General features: G+C 44.8%; 1 protein-coding gene across 1 annotated transcript in view; it reads right to left on the reverse strand.

Annotated features, from left to right (window-relative positions):
* Positions 1 to 1,268: 1,268 nt before the first annotated feature.
* The window catches only part of LOC139657294 (diacylglycerol kinase beta-like), an 85,438-nt gene continuing 67,661 nt past the window's right edge, over positions 1,269 to 19,045 (reverse strand). Inside the window, exons 24-27 of the mRNA XM_071535076.1 lie at positions 12,445 to 12,646; positions 3,462 to 3,582; positions 2,299 to 2,359; positions 1,269 to 1,367 (exon numbers count right to left, since the gene is read on the reverse strand). Of these exons, the coding sequence (XP_071391177.1) occupies positions 1,269 to 1,367; positions 2,299 to 2,359; positions 3,462 to 3,582; positions 12,445 to 12,646 (483 nt within the window). The remainder of the gene's footprint in view (positions 1,368 to 2,298; positions 2,360 to 3,461; positions 3,583 to 12,444; positions 12,647 to 19,045) is intronic.

The following is a 19,045-nucleotide window of genomic DNA, read 5'->3' on the forward strand; positions in this document are numbered from 1 at the left end:
TATACCCTGGAGGGGATTTATTTCAATCCTTGACCCGCTGGAAGTGTCCTCTGCTGGGGGTTTGGATGTCTGGTGCGCGGCGGCTCGGTGACAGGAGTTGTTGTTGATTCAATCCGGATGGTTGCCTTTCAAATCCAATATGTTCCCGCAGAATGCAAGACACACCAGAAACACAGCGTCTCCAATCCCTACTTTCAATCTGGTCTCTGGTCAGTTTACAGCTGATTTTAGATAGCCATAACTACAGGCAGCTGGAAAGCGACATCCTTTGCCTTAGGTCTATTGCCAGATCATCTACAGAGTCTGTAAATACAGTTTACAAGATCCTTGTTTGTAGGCTAGTGATGCTAGGGGCCTAAAATCCCTGCATGTTTCCCCCCGTCCCAGGCCAGTGTTACGCCCTGCTGCCATCAACCCATAAACGAAACGGGTCAATAATGGATGAGCCTTTTCCTGCTCCTCTCCTCGCCCGTGCCGTGTTGCTGGTCTGCGGGGAGGCCCGGGAGTGAGCGCTCTTACAAGCAATCACTGTTTCATTATTCATACGGGTTCCACGAAGAGGTGGATCTTACTCCACTTTCTCACCGGCCTTGTAAACAGCCGAGTGCTACTACCGCACCGCTTTCACTTCCAGGCACTCCGCCTCTCGCTCCTTCTCCTCTTTCTCCCTCCAGTCCGTTCGATCTCTCCTTCGCCGTCTCATCTTGTAACCTACTTCTTTTCCCTGACTTGTTTTCTCTTTAAACAACCCCCCCACCCATTTTCCATCTCGCTATCCATCCCCTTTCTTTACGCTCTCTCCATTTAAAGACTGTGAGGGTACCCCAGGGACCAAAAAGCTGGCAATGTGTTTAGCAGGCAGTGTGGTACTGGTATACGGCTGAAGGACGAGGGGGGCGGGGGGGGCTTGGACTGAGAGGACCAAGGTTTGGCTGTTGCAAAGGGGCTGGGACTGAGGTGTGGAGAAACTAGAAGATGATGGTTACACAGGAATTGGTCAATATACTGAGAGTCGTTTCATTTCGGGTGCCATCATTGTTGGTCCCACTGGGAGTGAACTGTCTGTGGGCGAAATGACTTCAGCGACGTTCCTCTTCTCAATGTGATGCTGTTTATGAGCACCCAGTTCCAAACTCCACCCTGGGAACAGTGTACCACTCATCTGGTGGAGCTGCTGATGGGTGACAGGTGTGTGTGTGTGTGTGTTGTGTGTGTGTGTGTGTGTGTGTGTGTGTGTGTGTGTGTGTGTGTGTGTATGTGTGTGTCTCCTAGTCGCGGCTCCGGTTGCGTTTCTTGAAGAAAAAGAATGGTGTCTTCTGAGGCGGGCCCAGTAAAATGGGAACCTGGTTCTTGTGTGTGATCCTGACCTGTAAGAATCAGACAGAAAGGACGTAAGACAAGAAGGAACGATTTGTCCATCTGGCTTGAAAATCATCTTATTTGTAAGATTCAAGGCATTGGGATTCTAAAACGAACTGTTCTCAGTATTACAGCTGAATTTCTTGACACATTTGCCAGGCCAACAGTTCTCCTCACCATCATTTCCTGGCTTTTCACATTGCTGCAAAACCGCCTATCCTGACCTTGCAAGCAAAATAGCCCACACAGTACGCCAAAGAACATCGCATCTAACGCCCCCATAAAAGTCTAAAATGACGAGATGAAATATTTGAAATGCTATGAAGAGATAGATAGTTATAGATAGATAGATAGATAGATAGATAGATAGATAGATAGATAGACAGATAGATAGATAGATAGATAGATAGATAGATAGATAGATAGATAGATAGATAGATATTCTGTCCCTGCATGTGAATGGATTCAAGAGATTCATTTCCTCTTTTTTATGGAAAGGATATAGCCGGTCTGTGATATGAGGTGGCATGACAGTGTTTGAGGGAAGGTTGGAGGTGTGAGGAGGAGGTGGAAGATTAAAAAGGCACAGGGAACCGAGGCAGGAAAGGAGGAAAGAATATAAAAAAAACAGTTGCAACAATCAGTGCCGACTCTCCTCAAGCAGACATTATCGGGCTCTTAGGACAGTGGTTCTCAACGTGGGGTCCAGGGGATGCTCAGGGGTCCTTGAGGGGGCACCAGGAGGAGGAGTAAAATAAGGAATAGTTTAAACCTATGTCCTTGATTAAACAACTCAATAATAAATCTTATAATTCGGGGGTCTGCGGGGCCCAAAGTGTGTCACTTTGGGGGTCCTTCACATGAAAATGTTTGAGAAACCCTGTGTTGATGAATCAGTGACTGATTGTAAATACTGCAGGGTAATATGTTCAGTCTCACCGCGCAGGGGGGCTGCATCCAGGGCTCGCCATCGATCTGCATGGGCAGCAGTCGGGACGTCCTGTGAAGAGAAAGCAGAGGGACGGGGGGTGGAAGGGGTGGGGTTGGCAGAGATAGAGAGAGTGAGAGAGAGAGTGAGAGAGGGAGGGAGAGAGAGAGAGAGAGAGAGAGAGAGAGAGAGAGAGAGAGAGAGAGGGTAGGGTGGGGTGGGGTGGGGTGGGGGTAGCGGGGGTCAGATCACACGCACCTCCGAGGCACGGGAGGCCTGTTCACACTGTCCCAGGACAGGGTCAAACACTGCACCCTTTGTTCCCATGAGACCCATTCCCAGACAGGCCCCCACTCCTTAAACTCACAGACCCACTGTACACACACACACACACACACACACACACACACACACACACACACACACACACACACAAGCGTGCAGGCGCGCACATACACACACACAAAGTTAGTTTAAGCCTTTCATGCGTGTCTCTCCAGCAAGGGAAACACAGTATGGGAGAATGACTGTGATGAATGCTCTTTTAATTCTGCTCTAGGAAAATATTAAGGGCAGTTTGCTGAACAGGTGAGAGAACAACTTGTAAATGTCGCCTCTTTAAATCGGTACAGTAACTGGCTCACTGTGGATGTTAAATGGGCCGAGCCTCACAAGAGCAACAAAAACATCTGAACTAAAACCACTTTCTTTGGACAAAAATGGTGTCGGAACCAAAAAGTGGACACAGTGCCCTTGGACCTGTCAGACAGATCATTTGTCATTCTGTGATTGCCAGTCTGTGCCTGGCTCCAACGGCTGAGTTAGTTTGCAGTTGGAATATGTCATTTATTAGGTGCAGGCATGATAGCCCTTGGATACTGTAGGGGTTTTAGGCGTCAAAGGCACAACACACTCAGAAGGAATACATTTTTGATCACACACGTAGAGAATGGTGCAGCGAGTACACTTCCCAGTCGGCTGAGCAGGAGAACAGAGAGGGAGGGAGGAGAGTGACAGGAGACAGATGAAGCGAAGGATGGAGAACAGAGATCAGAAGTTGAAAAGAGGGAGGGGTGGTGGGGGCAGCAGATGATAAAAGATCGATGTGATAGAGGAGATGGATGGAAGTGGGAGGGGATGGAGGGAGCAGCCTGAGAGTCGGGAGCTCTCTGACCTGATGGTGACGCTGGCACACTGGGCCAGTCTGCGGCCCGCGCTCTTCAGCCCCGTGTAGATCTGTCCCATCTCTATGGCCCCTTCCAGACCAACCACCTCCAACAGCTGGTCACTCAGGTCTGGATGGAGAGGGATGGAGAGATAGAGAGAGAGAACAGAGTTGCACATGGGTCAGAGCAGTGCATTAGATGAGGTGAAAACTAGACCGACTGTGGTGCTTTATTTATTCTCTTAACCATGACCTGCACAACTGGCACAAACATATTCCTTTGTGCATGTCTTATTCATACATGTTTCACTGGCCCATATGTCTGCACGCACTCTAATTTATATGAAAATGCATGCTTGCATGAGCCGACACACATGCATGCGCTCTCTCCTCCGTTCCCCGATAAACAACACAAAGCAGAGGAGAGGATCGCTCACTGTAATTGCAAGAGACTGTCAACTCTTTCTACAGATCAGCCTTCCTTGCTACCTTCTAATCTACAAATTGTCCTTTTTGTTCTCTCTCTGTTTGCTAAATTCAGCGTTTCCATCAATATTTCCAGACATCATCGGAAAGGTCATAGACAGTATCGCTTGACATATCAGTTTTGACACAGCTCATAAGTGACCTAATATTATTGAAGAAATGATAGATGTGCGCTTATGTCCTCATAACAACTTCACAGCTTTTTACAAATGATCAGTGAACATGAATTATTGAGCTATTTAGTGGGACTTCTGAGAAATGCATCCTCTTCACTGCCAATGTGATAATTTGTGAGCTGCTACAACAGTAGCCAAGCCCCCGCCAGCTCATACTACTGTCTCGGTGTCAACCCGTTCAAACTACCGCACTGTGGTCCTGCACAGATCTCATCCTGACCAAACATGGTCACAGCAACAAAGATGTGCGGCTCACTTTCGGTGTAGTTTAACAGCGGTTTTTATTATTGGATCCTATGATTACACGTTGGACAATGTCGGACTAGTTGCACACACTAAATTAGACCTGGAATGACTGGGGTTAATTCTCTGCCTCTGTAATCCATATTCCAGGGCTAATCATGCAGGTTAGTGTGGGGCTCTGAGAGTTGATTAACACAGACAGGCAGGCAGGCTGGTGCCAGCTGAACACCTAAACATATCCCAGCCCCATTTCATGCACACAAAAAGCCCTGGCTCTCCCCTGACTGCCTGTTTGTCTGACTTGGGTGAAGAATCACAGAGCTGTGTGGCTGCATCTGACTTGCCAAAGAGAGTCTGAGAGAATGGCTCCTCTCAAGGTTTCCATCCATCCAGACAGATAAGCTGATGAATGAATCCTTCCAGTCCCTAAATTAATAGCACACTGGAGGTGCCACTCTCCAAATTGTGAATCAGTTTTCTTGTAATTAACCTTGTCTATCTCTGCCATCTGCACGTTCCACATGGGTAAAAGAAATATGAATACCCAATAGACCTAATGGCTGATGCTGCCCATACCAGAGTTTGCGTCAATACTGGAGGAAACAAAGACGGGGTGAGAGGCACCCAGGGAACCGGTCGAGCCATTCCCCAAGGGTCTCGTTGCCATAGCTCTTCCTAGCCCAGACAAGCTAGGACTGGCAGCGTTGCCTGTTTTGACTGGAGCTATAGGCTGCAGGCCCGTCTGTCTGTTGCAGTGTAAACAGTGTTAATAATTTCCCAACGTTGCCTGACCTCACGTAGCCCGTTGGCTTTGTTTCAAACTACAAACAGGAAACTGTCGCGTGTTCTCGCTTTACTCCAGGGACGAGATGTCTTTTGCAAGGGCCTGATGCAACACAGGGCTCATGACTAGGCTTTCCTGTCTGTGTGGTGATTTCTCACACTTGCATGCGAGGATTATAGGCAAGAGACAGTGACATGAGATTATCAATTAAATTCTGGGTTTATCTTATCCTGTGGTTGTTCCTTTCCCTGTTGTAAACTTTCTTGCACAAGAGTTTCGCAACACATTCATTGACGTTGTAGCCTGTCAAATAGAGTAAAGCATACCAAGTAGTTCAATTGCCTATCATCCTTTGGGATACAAGATTAATTTAGGAAATAAGGTCTTTTCTCTCCTATATCTGTCCACACTAAACATGTACAGCAGCTGAGCAACATTCCAGTCAGTTATCACATAAATTGGATATGTTGTGTGTGTTTGTGTGCAAGCATGCGTGTGTGTGTGTGTGTGTGTGTGTGTGTGTGTGTGTGTGTGAGTGTGTGCCTGTGTGTGTGGCGTTTAAAGACTGTTGCCATTTCGTGCCTAGCTTTGAAGATGATCAAGGTTTATATGGGGATAAGTTTGCTAGTGAGTCACTGGCACTCTTTAATATTTCAGATGACAATTCAACAGAAAATGTCAGAGCAGAATGGGGAACAAACATTTTAAATCACTAAATGTAGTGTCGTGTACTTAAGTTTGTACGTCCACTTAAGAATAAAATGCGTGGGGCGCATGCATTAGTGCGCAAGTCCTCATGAGGGTAAGCAATAAAATGCACTGACTATCCCAGTAAACTATGACATACTGAATTAAACATTATTATTGTACAATGTATAGTGCTAGCTTAAAACATTATGTGGAGCTTTGCAAAGGGAATGTACAGTAGGTTTTACTTTGCAGTTTTCTCCACTACTGCACTATTGCATAAATAATAATGTGTCAACATGTAAGTGCACATTTGTGACAATGCTAAACAAAATACAAGTTTGACAAGGTAGCAAGAACAAACTGAATGTGGCTTGTTTTGTGATTTGTTGGGCTTGTAATACCCTTCCCAGCGGGACAAACACCACCAATGTTGACCCCAACCCCATCTCACTCTGATACACCGGATGCCCTCTCATCAGCAAGGGAGGAAATGCAAGGGAGGAAATGCAGAGAGTGGGTGTCATCCTCGTTACACAGACAGACACACGCACAGTGGGGAAGGATATTTCTCTCCTCTGTAAATATTTCTCTTGTTTGTGTCTGTTTTGCCAGGGCAACAGGGACGATTCTGCCCCAGAGTAACCTAGACATGGCCGATCAGTTTTGGGACTTTGAGTTCCCCGTCACTCCAATCTCTGCTCCATCCCCCCCTTGGGCCTGCGGACCGCATGCTACTGCACAGGCGCATGGACGCATATTCCCAATCCGCATCTCTCCGCCTCTGCAGGGCTTTCCAAGAAATAATAATAGGATTGGGCATCCATTAAGAACAAACTGGACATTTGGAGACTAAGGGATTAAGAAGGGGGACTAGTGACACAATGGATGTACGTGACAGATGGGAATTAAAAGGAAGGCTGGATGTAAGGATGGAGGCGGTCTGTTGTTTTCCTGCAGCTAAAAACTCTGGGGAGATTTTAAGTCTATGAAAACCTGTAGCGGCAGAATGAAATACATTCTCCTTTTGCTTAGAGAATGTAAAAATTTCCAGTGAGTGTTGACATATCCTATTTTAGGATTTTGTAACAGTATTGTTCAGACAGCCTTTTCCTGTTGCACTAATGAATCTATAAATCCCCCTCCCTTGCACGGCCACTCATACACCTCTACTTCCTCCTCATACCAAACATGGGCATGCCGTTCTGCCCGTGTCCCAGTGAGAGAGCCTGATGGCAGAGTAGCCCACCATGCTGATTCTCACCTCACTGATGATTCCCGCCTCATCAGATCTCTGTGCTTTTGACTCTCAGGCAACCAGCGCTGTTACGTCTCAGTGAGGTAGCGCTAAGAATAGAATAGAACAGCCTCTTACATAACCCGACCACAGTGCATTCTGGGATGGGATGGCGTTGCTTTGCCAAGCAGCGTGCAGCTAGAATCGTTACTGCTGTGCTGCACACTCTTTTCTCTGCTGAGCAGGCAGACACACTTAAGTGCACTACATAGTAGCTCATGTACTGTGTGCACTATACACACAATGTAGTGCAAGTATGCACACAGACACACACATGTAGAGTGTCTGGGGAAAACAGAGTTAGTAGTATTATTAACATAGTTAGTAATAACATAGTTAATAATTAGTTGTTTACTATGGTAAGAGTTGCTTTCAGGTAAAACTAAAATTAACTGAAAATGTATTCATTATGATAATGTTACCAAGATCAACAACATAGGACTTTATAGGGTGACTCTTGAGGATCATGAAATCCATCTTAAATCCATCATTCTAGCAAATCTCTCAATTGATTAACATACATTTTCTCTGATATGAACCTAAAAAATATTCAGAGGTGATAAAAATACCTAAAAAAAAAAAAAAATATATATATATATATAGTATATATAAAAAAATAAATCTAGAGAGAAACACAAAAATATATACCACCCCAATCTTAAATTCTCCTGAGAAATAGCTAGAAATTGCTTGGCTTGGGCTATTGGCCTATAATTATAAACAAGCATATTTGTGTTTCCTTCCTCCGCCCACTTGCCCTCCCTCCCAGACCAGCCTGTCATTGTCTCGGGGTGGTCGGAGTCATGGCAGATGGTCAAGAGGAATTGGACCTCACCTCACCAGCACCAAACGGAGGTAAAGGTACGGGGGCGAGCGCCACTCGCTTGGCCTTTTGACAGAGTACACTATGTTACTATGACACAGTACAAAAATACACCATGCGCCGTGTCTCTACCCTAAACTGTCGCATGGCCTGTAAGCACCCAGATGGTACATAGGTTCCAAACTGCAATCAAATTTCATGGGAATTTTCTAGATGGGAGAAGGACGGCCATGGGAAAGAACACATTTTAGTCCTTCTCAGTTTTGACAGACACTTCAAAACAAATCGTCTTTTCTGTTCTCATCCCGTTTGAAAGCGACTGGCCACTTTCAGAATCAGAGAGCTATCGTTCATTCACTTTGAGTAAATATATTACTAGGAGGTCATCCACTCTCCCACCATCCACTGAGAGCGAGAAAGCAGCTTCGTACAGGAGCTATTTCTGTCGTAACTAGCCACGCGGGCCGGCGGGGGGGCGAAATCAAAGTAATTATAGAATCTGCTTTTTCTGTTGTGTGAGAAGAAAACAATAAGCGCTCTCTGGATGCAAACAGCCCAAAATAGCCCTCTCCTCCATCATGGTGTGACACAGCTAGACTGTTGTGGGGGAGGAGAGGGAGAGAAGACGGGGCGAGGGAAGGAGAGAGCCTGGGGGTGCGATGGGGTGTAAGAGGCGAGGGAGGAGAGAATTTGGGACGAGAAGCAGAGAAGGAAAACAAATGATTCATGAATTTGAGAGACACGGGGAACCTGGTTGGGCCAGACCTGAAATAGCTCACCTCTATAACCCGGTATGAACGTACTGTGTACTTGCAATTCTCAGTAGATTTTCACTTATTCCCACTTTTCAATCACTAGAGCGTCGCGCCTCTCGCCACTCGGGATAGCGTGGCACATCCACCGTATTTACACTCATCCTTCTGAATCCCCAGCAGGAAGTTGAGGAATTCGATCCAGGAGCAAAGAGGAAATGAACAGGGGAGGGGAGAGATGGAGCAGAGATAAAAGTTGAGGAGGAGCAGGGTTGGGATGGGCTGACACCGAGGCCTGCGCACGTATATCCTGTTCCTGTCAGCACCTCTCGCCCCGAGTGTGTTTTCCTCTGCCCCTCTCACTGTTATCCATCTTCGCCCAGATGACAGGAATGGACTTTAGGCTCCAGTTCATTTACAAACACACACACACAGTTTTACATCTTTTCCCCACCTCGCCACATTTGAAATCCTAAGGCTTGCTCTGTAAACTTTCACAATAGTTTAACAGGACTTTCTCTTCCTTCCCGTTGGAGGAATGTTGTTTATAAGAATACATTTCTAAATTTAGACCCTGCAAGTGATTGTATTCCAATGAGACTTTGCTAGCAGACTACTTCTCTCTCTGTGTGTCTGTCTCGGCTGTTGTTTTTGTCCCATGTAGTAGAGAAAGCGGGGCAGGCACAGAGTGAGTCAGAGGCTTGAAGTTTCATCACTGAGGTCAGAACTGCCCAGGGCTCCTTTCACTCACTCTGGGTAACCTGGCTGATTGCATTATCTGCAGCAAACGGCTTTAAAAGCATGATCTTATTGCAGCAGAGCAAACAACTGTCATAGACAATTAGTCATAAGCTGTGCATGCAGGCACGCATACACACAAACAGGCCTGCAAGCACGTACACACACACACACACACACACACACACACACACACACACACACACACACACACACTGAAGCATGCAGATACGCAGGCACATACATGCAGAAGTAGTGTGGGTATTACATTCTGGCCTTTGCGTGCATATACACACACTCACACATGCACACACACATGTACACAGGCAGGCGCCCTTATGCATACAGACACACACACTAACACACGAATACACACACACATGCATGCATGCACACACGCACAGTTTGTCAGAGAAACTAGAGCACCCTTCTCTGAGTTCTGTTTCCAAATAGCATTAGGAGGAGGAGCTAATTTAATGAAGGTTAAATCCTGTGGGACAACTCTGAAACACAAAGATTCCATCACACACATTCTAACATGCGCAAGTGTGCATGCGCAGACACACACACACACACAAGTTTTTGCATATTTACTTAAAAATGCATACTGATAGGCAAAGCTAGCAGAAGACATACACACTCACACTCGAATGCACACACACATGCATGGAGGAACGCAGGTATATACACACGCATGCACACACACACACACACACACACACACACATTAACATAATGCAAACACACCAAAAACACTCACGAAAGCAGAGTGTTCTGCAGCAAACAGCCAGCCTAGCAGATCCTTAAAAGGTAAGTCGGGGCTTGACAGCTTAAAAGCATTGTTAATCAGTTTGCCTGAAGCAAACAAACAGTGTTTGACATTTGACAATATTGATCCCTCTGAGGCCTGAAAGACAACAGACAGGCCAGAAAAGGGATTGGGGCTGCTGGGGAGAACTGATTGCTGCAGAGTGGAAGCTGTACCACTTCCACATGAGCTCCATAACTAAATTTGTGTGCGCATGTATACGATTGTGAGTGTATGTATGTGTGTCTTTGTATTTCTATGCCTCATGAAGACCAAATGTCCTAAGAAAGATGAGGAAAATAGTCCGAAGTGAGGACAATTTTGCCAATCCTCACGTCTTCAAGGGGCTACTTTAGGGTTAGGACTTGTGTTTGGGGTTACTTTTAGAATTAGGATTAGGGTTAGATTAGGCTAGGGGTTAAGGTTAGTTTAGGATTCAGGATTAAGGTTAGATTTCACATTACTAAGCATTAAGGTTAGGCATGTAGTGGCGAGGGTTAAGGTTAAGGTGAGGGGTTAGGGAATGAAATGAAGGTCCTCACAAGTACAGTAATACAAACATGCGTGTGTGTATGTGTGTGCTTGCATGTGTGCACAGTGCAGCGTGCAGAACTCTCCTATGCGTTCTCTGGCTATTAATACTTGGGGCATATGGACTGAATGTCCTGCAGAGCCAGAACCTTTGGACTGAGCTATGGGAGTGGGTAGGGGTGCCAAGACATCACCTGTTAAGAATGTTTCTTGCAGAAAAAAGTCATTTTCTGTGAACAAGCAAGACTTTGCAAGGTACAAACATCATTCCTAACTACACGGCTCATCAGTGGGTGTCTGACTCATACAGTGACCAAGAACAACAGAATTAAGAATCAAAATGTCAATTCTGATGGAGGGAAATTATGGGGGACGTGAGTGACAGGCATGTGGGTAGGCATGTGGGCACTTACTTATTGTGACAAGTCTTGAGCCCTATGTTTGTTTGAAAAAATAACTGTGGAATAAAATCGGTAGGTAAAGTTGGTGAATTATTTGGTAACATTTTACTTAAGTGCGTTGTGATGCATTAGAAGCAGGATTATAAGGTCATCAGAAGCACAGACAAACTTTTCTAGAATATAATCAGACAAACTTATTCGAAAAATACATTTGATTTAAAGGAAGGCACAACTGCAAAATCTAATTTTGTGGTTCTAATTTCAGGAAGCTGGGCACAAATTTCAGGCTCAATGCTGTTTCCAGAGAAACTGGTTCACAACCCAGGCTGATGTGGAGATTATGGGCATGGTTGAGCATGTTTATGTCTGTTAACCCTCTTGACTTTCCTTTAACATCACCTCATTAACTAGTGTGATTAATTATAATGCACTCACAAGGTGCTTATAATGCACTTATGATGCATTATAATGCTTTAAGAGCACCACTTCAAGTAAAGGATGCTCAATAATTGAATGTACCTTGCCAATAACTTCCTGAATATCCTCTCCTCTCCCCTCCTCTCCTCAGCAGAGTTGGAGGTCAATTCATGGCAATCTAAAACAGATGTTCGGTTGTTGTCACTGTCCTTGAGCGCCGGTTCTGCCAGCGCAGCTCGTCCCCAAGGACCTCTGTGACAGAGGATGCTCATCATCAGAGCCCAGTGGGGATGCAGAGACTGCACCAAAACAAGAGACGGATGAACACTGGCATCCTGCACAACCCTACTGCCTGGTGACACTGAGACAGCACCACTTAACCATGGAGTGTTCTGCTAACAGTTAGGGAGATTAATAAGAAATCCCGTCCCTTGTCTTCCTTCACTGCTTCTCTTGGAAGTAAACACTTAAACTCTCCTGCTCTCTCATACGTTCCGTGTGGCAATGCTGGTCCAGCGAGGCAAAAGGGATACAAGTCTTCTGTTTAGCTGTATAAATGACCTAATGTTTGGCGTACAACTTAGCGTGGCCTGCCATTTTTTTGGCCGCACAATTATCCGCAACATACAATAGATCTTTTGACACCCCAGCGAGCTCCATCCAGACCACTGTGTGCAGGCAGCAGCGAAGGAAATCATTATCCATTTAGTATGATAGGAGGAAAATTAAGGAGGCCAAGATTTAGTCCCAGTGTAGCACTTGACACCACTCTGACGTGTGTGTGAGAGTGTGTGTGTGTGTGTGTGTGTGTGCGTGTGTGTGTGAACTCATACATCTCCTTTGACTCACCCTGCACACAAAACTTGAGCTCTTTAGCGTCGGTGACAGTGCTAGCAGGCATCCTGTCAGGAACCTTCTTGCTCATGCGGTTGTAGTTCCTCCTCTTCTTCGTCTCGCCCCACAGGTTGGAGCCGCCGTGCATGCTGGGAATGTTGAGCACGGCGATGCCCTCCAAGGAGGTGTTGCTGAGGTCCAAGATGATCCCATCGCACTGGGGATGTAAACATGACCATTAAGCCCTTTAAAGTATAATTGGCATTGTTTCACATTTATTCAGACGACGGTTGGCATTACACAAGTCGGGTGGTATTGGTGTATGGGAAAATACATTTGTGATCACCCTTGTTTATTTAAATTTGTAAATCTTGTTTTGTGCATTTATTTATATACGAGTCATTCCTGATTCTATATGAGATGGGAGAAAGAGACAGAGAAATGATTCATTGTGAGGAAAAAACTGAGACAAGAGCTGGTAAAACACATCTCATGACTCACGCAGAGCCCATTAAAGGAGAATACTTGACACGACCCTGCCACTACTGTTCATCACTGGGTGACAAAGGAACGCCTCTTTCAAGGATTCATACAGATAAATTACGCCTCTTTACGCCCATTGAAGCCACGGGATGTCTGACACTGGTAATATTTTCATTCAACCGTATGCTAATGGCGTCATGTGTTAGGTCACTCGGTTTCATGTGATTCACCATGTGTAATCAATGTAAGCTGTTTGTATTTTCCTCATTTATGCTTTCATTTACGAGTTCACCGGACTGAACTGGAGCATATACTGTGAAAGAAACCTGAAGTAGGGTGTGAAATGAGTTTCATGATGATAGGGTTAGATGATACAGTGGAATTGAATAAGCCACGGTTGCTCTAGTACAACTGTATTATATAACCCAACAGTGAGAGGATGTAAACCAACTGCTGATGCTGATGTCTCAGCTAATGGATACCAGAAATATTAGAGCTGGAGAGCATGGGTTACAGTATCACAGAGTGAATGACCTTTCCACACTTCCCCACATAGTGTTTCTGTAGTCTATGTATTGTTTATGACTAGGAGTTATTTCGTCTTGATGCATTACATGGACACAAGCCAAGTTTGCAGTTGTGTGAACTGCTAGCAGTAAAGTAGAAACAGATCAAATAAATTGGCCCAATGGCTGCATATGAGCTAAACAGATTAAAACTAGAAATAACCGCCTCGCGGTTGTATGCCTCCGCCAATAAACTTTGTTTTATCATTGCAAGGACAGTCTTTATTTATTGAACATATATAATTAATGTGATTATTAGGTCAACTTAAAGGATTTTGGTGTCTGCAAAAGTAAGTGACAGCACTTCCACCGTTTTTGTAGAATGACCCAAGATCGTTTTCTCAGCTACAGTGGTAAGCAAAACATTATAATGTCACAGTGAAGTTGACCTTTGAACTTTTGGATATAAAATGTCATCACTTCATCATTTTATCCTATTAGACATTTGTGTGAAATTTTGTCATAATTAGCATATGAATTATTGAGTTATGGCCAAAAACGTCTTTTGTGAGGTCACAGTGACCTTGACCTTTGACCTTTGACCACCAAATTCTAATCAGTTCATCCTTGAGTCCAAGTGGACGTTTGTGCCAAATCTGAAGAAATTCCCTCAAGGCGTTCCTGAGATATCGCGTTCACGAGAATGGGACGGACGCCCAAATGGTCGCCCAAATGGCACGGAGGCATAAAAATAACTCCATTTAGCCCAATTCTGATGTTTAGTGTCTCTAGCCTCATCTGGATTCAACGAAGTCATTCAGACCAACCAACAGAGAATGTCAGAGACACACTGATATGACTCAGCGCCCACCCTTGATGGAAGCAACCACAAAAACGCTGGAATTTACCACATACCCTCAACATGCAGGCAAGCCACAGGAATACTATGATGTAATGTGTGTGTTTCTATGAAAGACCAGAGAAGCAGCTTTTTGGGAACACACACAGAATACAGTACTTATGCCCAGACATATACATACACACACAAACACATACATACACAGAAGCACAGGAACAGAAACACACACACACACACACACACACACACACAAATGCGTGCACACAAAAAAAAAAACGCATCACTTGTCTTTTATTATAAAAATATTCCACGGGGCATTTGAAATTGCATAATTATGACTTTATTATGATTATATCTCATTGAGGTCTGTAAATTGAGTGATGAATCCGGCAACTCAGCGTTTAAGCACCAGCACTTCAGCTCCTGGACATGAAATTGAAGTCATCCCGTAAGTGTTTGACACACTCAGGGAGTTTAAGGTAACACCTCAATGTGCTTTCAAAATTGGCAATGATTACAAGATCCTTGTCGTACTGGTAGGTCCTGGTCAGGGTTAAATTTGAGTTCAAGTGTAATTATTAAAATGTGTTACTGGCACCTAGCCAACATTAATAAGTGTCTGGGAATGAGTGTCTAGCCACTTAGAGAATGTACACACTTGGCAGAACTGTCCAGCTCCTGACTCACTAACATCTTTCTATACGCTGTGCAGTACTACATAAGCTAAAATAAACTGCTAATAACAACTTATATAATTATACAGCTTATTTTCTGTATTGAGGCTTGTAATGTTTCTGTTGTGTAGTTATAGTTGTACACGCACAGTTATCTCCCAGTCTCACTGACTCCCTGTGTCCTATGTACTTTCGCCAGGTGGCGTAGTTTCACTGTCAACACAATACTTCTATGAACATCACATTGCCCCTTTTTCTTTTTTTTTTTTAACAATTACCAATGTAATGCTTTAACATTCTGACACTGGGGTACTCCGACGTATTAACTAAATCTCAACAACTTTCTTACTGTACTGAACATCATACCCATCTAGAAATATGGCAACTCTGTCCTAACAGTACCTTTAAGCACTTAGCCTTCACACTCTAGGTCTGAACACATAACCCATAAAATAAGATGCATGCTAAGTGTATGACAAATATTGTTCTAAAGGAAAATCACTTATCTTCTCAAACTTGACTAAATCAGTCCCTTTTGAGTTCACAACAGTTCAAGTTAGTGTCCATGTCTCTCAACACATGTACTGTATGTGGCTAAGAGATTGTCCATGTGTTTAACAGTCCATGAGCTATAGTCCTGTAGGTAGGCGGGAGGACGTCTGTTGTGCCTTGAGGGGTACCTTGGCGTTGTTGTAACCGTAGAGGCATCACTGTAACCAGAATCATCATCAGGATCTGGTGGGATGTCCAATAGCTCTGGAGCTATCTTCTTGAAGAATGAAGAAGTATACCTGACGATGAAGTGTCCATTTCTGGCCGCTGTAACCATGGAGCCTTTGACTTTGGTCACAGTGTATGGCCTCCTGTTATATGGTGTGGTGAGCTTGTTATGCTTGGGCTGGCGATGAAGCACAGTGTCACCTGGAGTGAGAGTGTGTGGTGTAGCATGACGATGAGAGTCTGCATGAGATTTAATCTTGACCTTAGCCTTACTGTCCCTCGCTTTCACTTCAGAGTCTGAACTGTTATTTGCAGTGTGAGTGAATGAATGAATATTTGTGTACATCTTGCGTTGGAACAACAGTTCGGCAGGTGAGCTTATGTAGCATTAGCTTGAGGCCAAAGTGGTGTGATCCGGCGGTGATGGAATCCAAGATAGTCTGCAAATTGAGAGAACTGGTCGCTGTTGAATGGGGGACCATTATCAGTTTTCACAACTCTGGAGATCCCAAACATGGAGAAGACTTTGTCCATGACTGGAATGACTGTGTTAGCTGAGGTTGACTTTACACTCTCGACAACTGGGTAGCGTGTATACCGTATTTTTTCTAATAGCGGCCAGTAGTCAATTAAAAGCCGGGTTTCCGATAATGGCCGGGGCCGTGGTCAACACGAACAAATAAAGGCCGGCCCAAAATACAGGCCGGGGAAAAAAACAAAGGAAACAAGCGTGAATTCGCCATAGCTGCGACCACGTACGGGGAAATTTTTGTGGACCAACCAACCAACCGACCGACCGACAGAGCGAGCTATAGTGCTGCTGGTCGCAGCTAAAAACAACGGTGGATACCGGTAAACTCCTGGCGGAAGTCTCTGGAGCATGCCGCCGTCTATTACCGTAATTATCATAATGCATTGCAGTAACAAAAAAACGGCTACCTAACGAACCCAAACAGAAGCAGATCAGAAAACAAGGAGGCTTCGTACTAAAATATGAGCAAATATACTTATCAAACAGAGGGAATTACAAATAAAGGCCTGTCTCTAATATAAGCCTGCTTCCAATAAAGGCCTGGTAGCCTCTGCAGTTGAGGTAAATAAAGGCCCGGGCCAATATTAGAGGAAATACGGTAATCATCCATGATGACAAGCAAGTACTCTCCAGTTGGAAGTGGTCCATAGAAGTCTGCACCAACACTATGCCAGGGAGCTTCTGGCAGAACTGACATGTTTAGTGGCTCAGCATGTGTAACTGGTGTGTTGGCCTGACATGCGAGTCTGAACTGCTTTAATATGTCAGCATATCGAGACTTGTCAGTTTTGTGCCATGTGTTATGTCTGACGTGAGCACTGACCTCTTGAAGGATTGGGTCTATAAGTGTCTCTGCCTTGATCTCAGTGAGTGTCATGGCTTTAGGTGTTGCATGACTCGCGATGAAGTTCACATACTCCTCTGCTACTTTTTCTGCACGTGTGCTGTCACCTGTCTGAGACGGGATGGGGTGACGAGACATGTAGTCAGCTGGGTTGTCGGCTCCCTTCCTGTATTCCACCTTGAAGTTGTAGGGCTGAAGCCTCAGTCCCCATCTCTCAATCCTAGCGGTAGCGTTAGCAACATGGCTAACGCTACTGCTAGCAGCCAGAAATGTTAGCAACATGGCTAACGCTACCACCAGCAGCCTGCTACTGTCCAAACTACTACTGTCCAAAGCAAGAAACAATCCCAACTAGAAACCCCGATCTCAGTGCTATAGATTGTAGTGTTTCCACTGTCACTGCGGTTGTTCCACCATCCGCCATTTCCGCTACTGGGGATAGCTACCATTTTTTTATTTATTTTTTTGCTGGGGATTGTACCGGACCTCTTTTGGTTGACGCACTTCCTTTGTGCCGTAAGTCGAGCCTTCATTCTCCCAGGAGATCGTACCCGGTGGCAGACAGAATTGCATAGTGAAAGCGAGGCTTATAGGGAACCAATCTAAACGCTGATGGTGTCATTATTCTATAGCCATTACACTGTGCAATCAACATTTACTTCATAATGATAAGTTAAAGCAAAAAAGTTGTCTATAGGGTCTTTAATCAGTCTCAGTGCTTTGGATGTTTTGTAGCTGAGAACATTGAATCCTTTAAGCACAAAGAACGTGCACATTGTCTTTTTCTGTCCTTTCTCCACACTGCACTTGAAAGCACCACTGACAGGCAAAGAAACTTTGGAGTGGAAAGGGTAGATCTTGGTTTTGGTGGGGCTGAGTTGTGGATGTGGCATCAGTTGCTCAAAACTTACTTCACTGACACAGTTTGCTGAGGCTCCTGAATCAATCAAAACTAGCATACTACTGCCATTCAGTCTGACGTGGGTCTGTGGCAGCTCTGAGATCTTGTCAGCATCAACTACAAAAACATAGGCATCATCACTGCTGGAAGAGTTGTGCTCTGTGTCCTCACCTAGTGCAGTATTCGTTATGTGATGGACTTTCTGTTTAGCCTTTGTTCTGTGGTCGTTTTGTGTTAATGTCTTTGGATTTTGAACGGCATTGTCTTGCAAAATGGTTTAGTTTACCACAGGCCCTACATTGTTTGCCTCTAGCAGGACATTCACCATCATGAGGATATTTACCTCCACAGTTCCTGCAGCGGTTGTCGGAATGTCGTTTTTCTGACCATCTGCTGTTGCTTGGATGCTCCTCCACAGTCTTTTGATCCAACATGTTGATTGTAGCTGTTGTGCCTCTTTCTATGCCAGTCACTTGCATTTCAGACAGTTCAAGTGTTCTTCCATAGTCAAGAAGCTCATCTAGGCTTACTTCAGGCTCCCTCAGCGCTTTCCTACGCAGCCTGGATGATGCACAGCTTTGTATGATTTGTGTTTTAATCTCTGCCTCAACATTTGCAAACTCACAGTTCTTAGCTAACATCTTTAGCCTAGTGTGATAACTGTCCAAATTTTCTCATGGTTCCTGCATGGCTCTTCTGAAGATGTACACTTGATACTGGACGTTTTTCTTGGGAGAGGAGTATCCAGATAACTTCTGCTTTGTGTCTGCATATTTGTCATCTTCTGCTGCTAATGTGTCGTAAATATCATGCACTCGTTCTCCTGCTACATGCAACAATAGTGCTTTTAGCCTAGCATCTCCGGTAATGTTCATTGCAGTGTAATTTTCAAACCATTTGCTCCAGCGAGGTCCGACAGAGCCAGGGTCAGTTTCAGTGTCGAAAGGTGGGAGAGCAGCGGTGTTTCCTGCCATGCTTGCTGCAGTGTGCCGACCACATTCATGTTTTTCTTTGTTAGCTTAGCTAGCTTAGCTTAGCCTCACTCGTCCACTTGTCTGTCTTTCTCCCCTCTTTTTTCTTCGGGAAAACAGCAGTGT

This window comes from Centroberyx affinis, unplaced genomic scaffold, assembly GCF_046629955.1.
Source record: "Centroberyx affinis isolate AG114_WGS23_722 - 3 ecotype Tasmania unplaced genomic scaffold, CSIRO-AGI_Caff_v1 ptg002652l_1, whole genome shotgun sequence".
In the NCBI taxonomy this organism is placed as follows: domain Eukaryota; kingdom Metazoa; phylum Chordata; class Actinopteri; order Beryciformes; family Berycidae; genus Centroberyx; species Centroberyx affinis.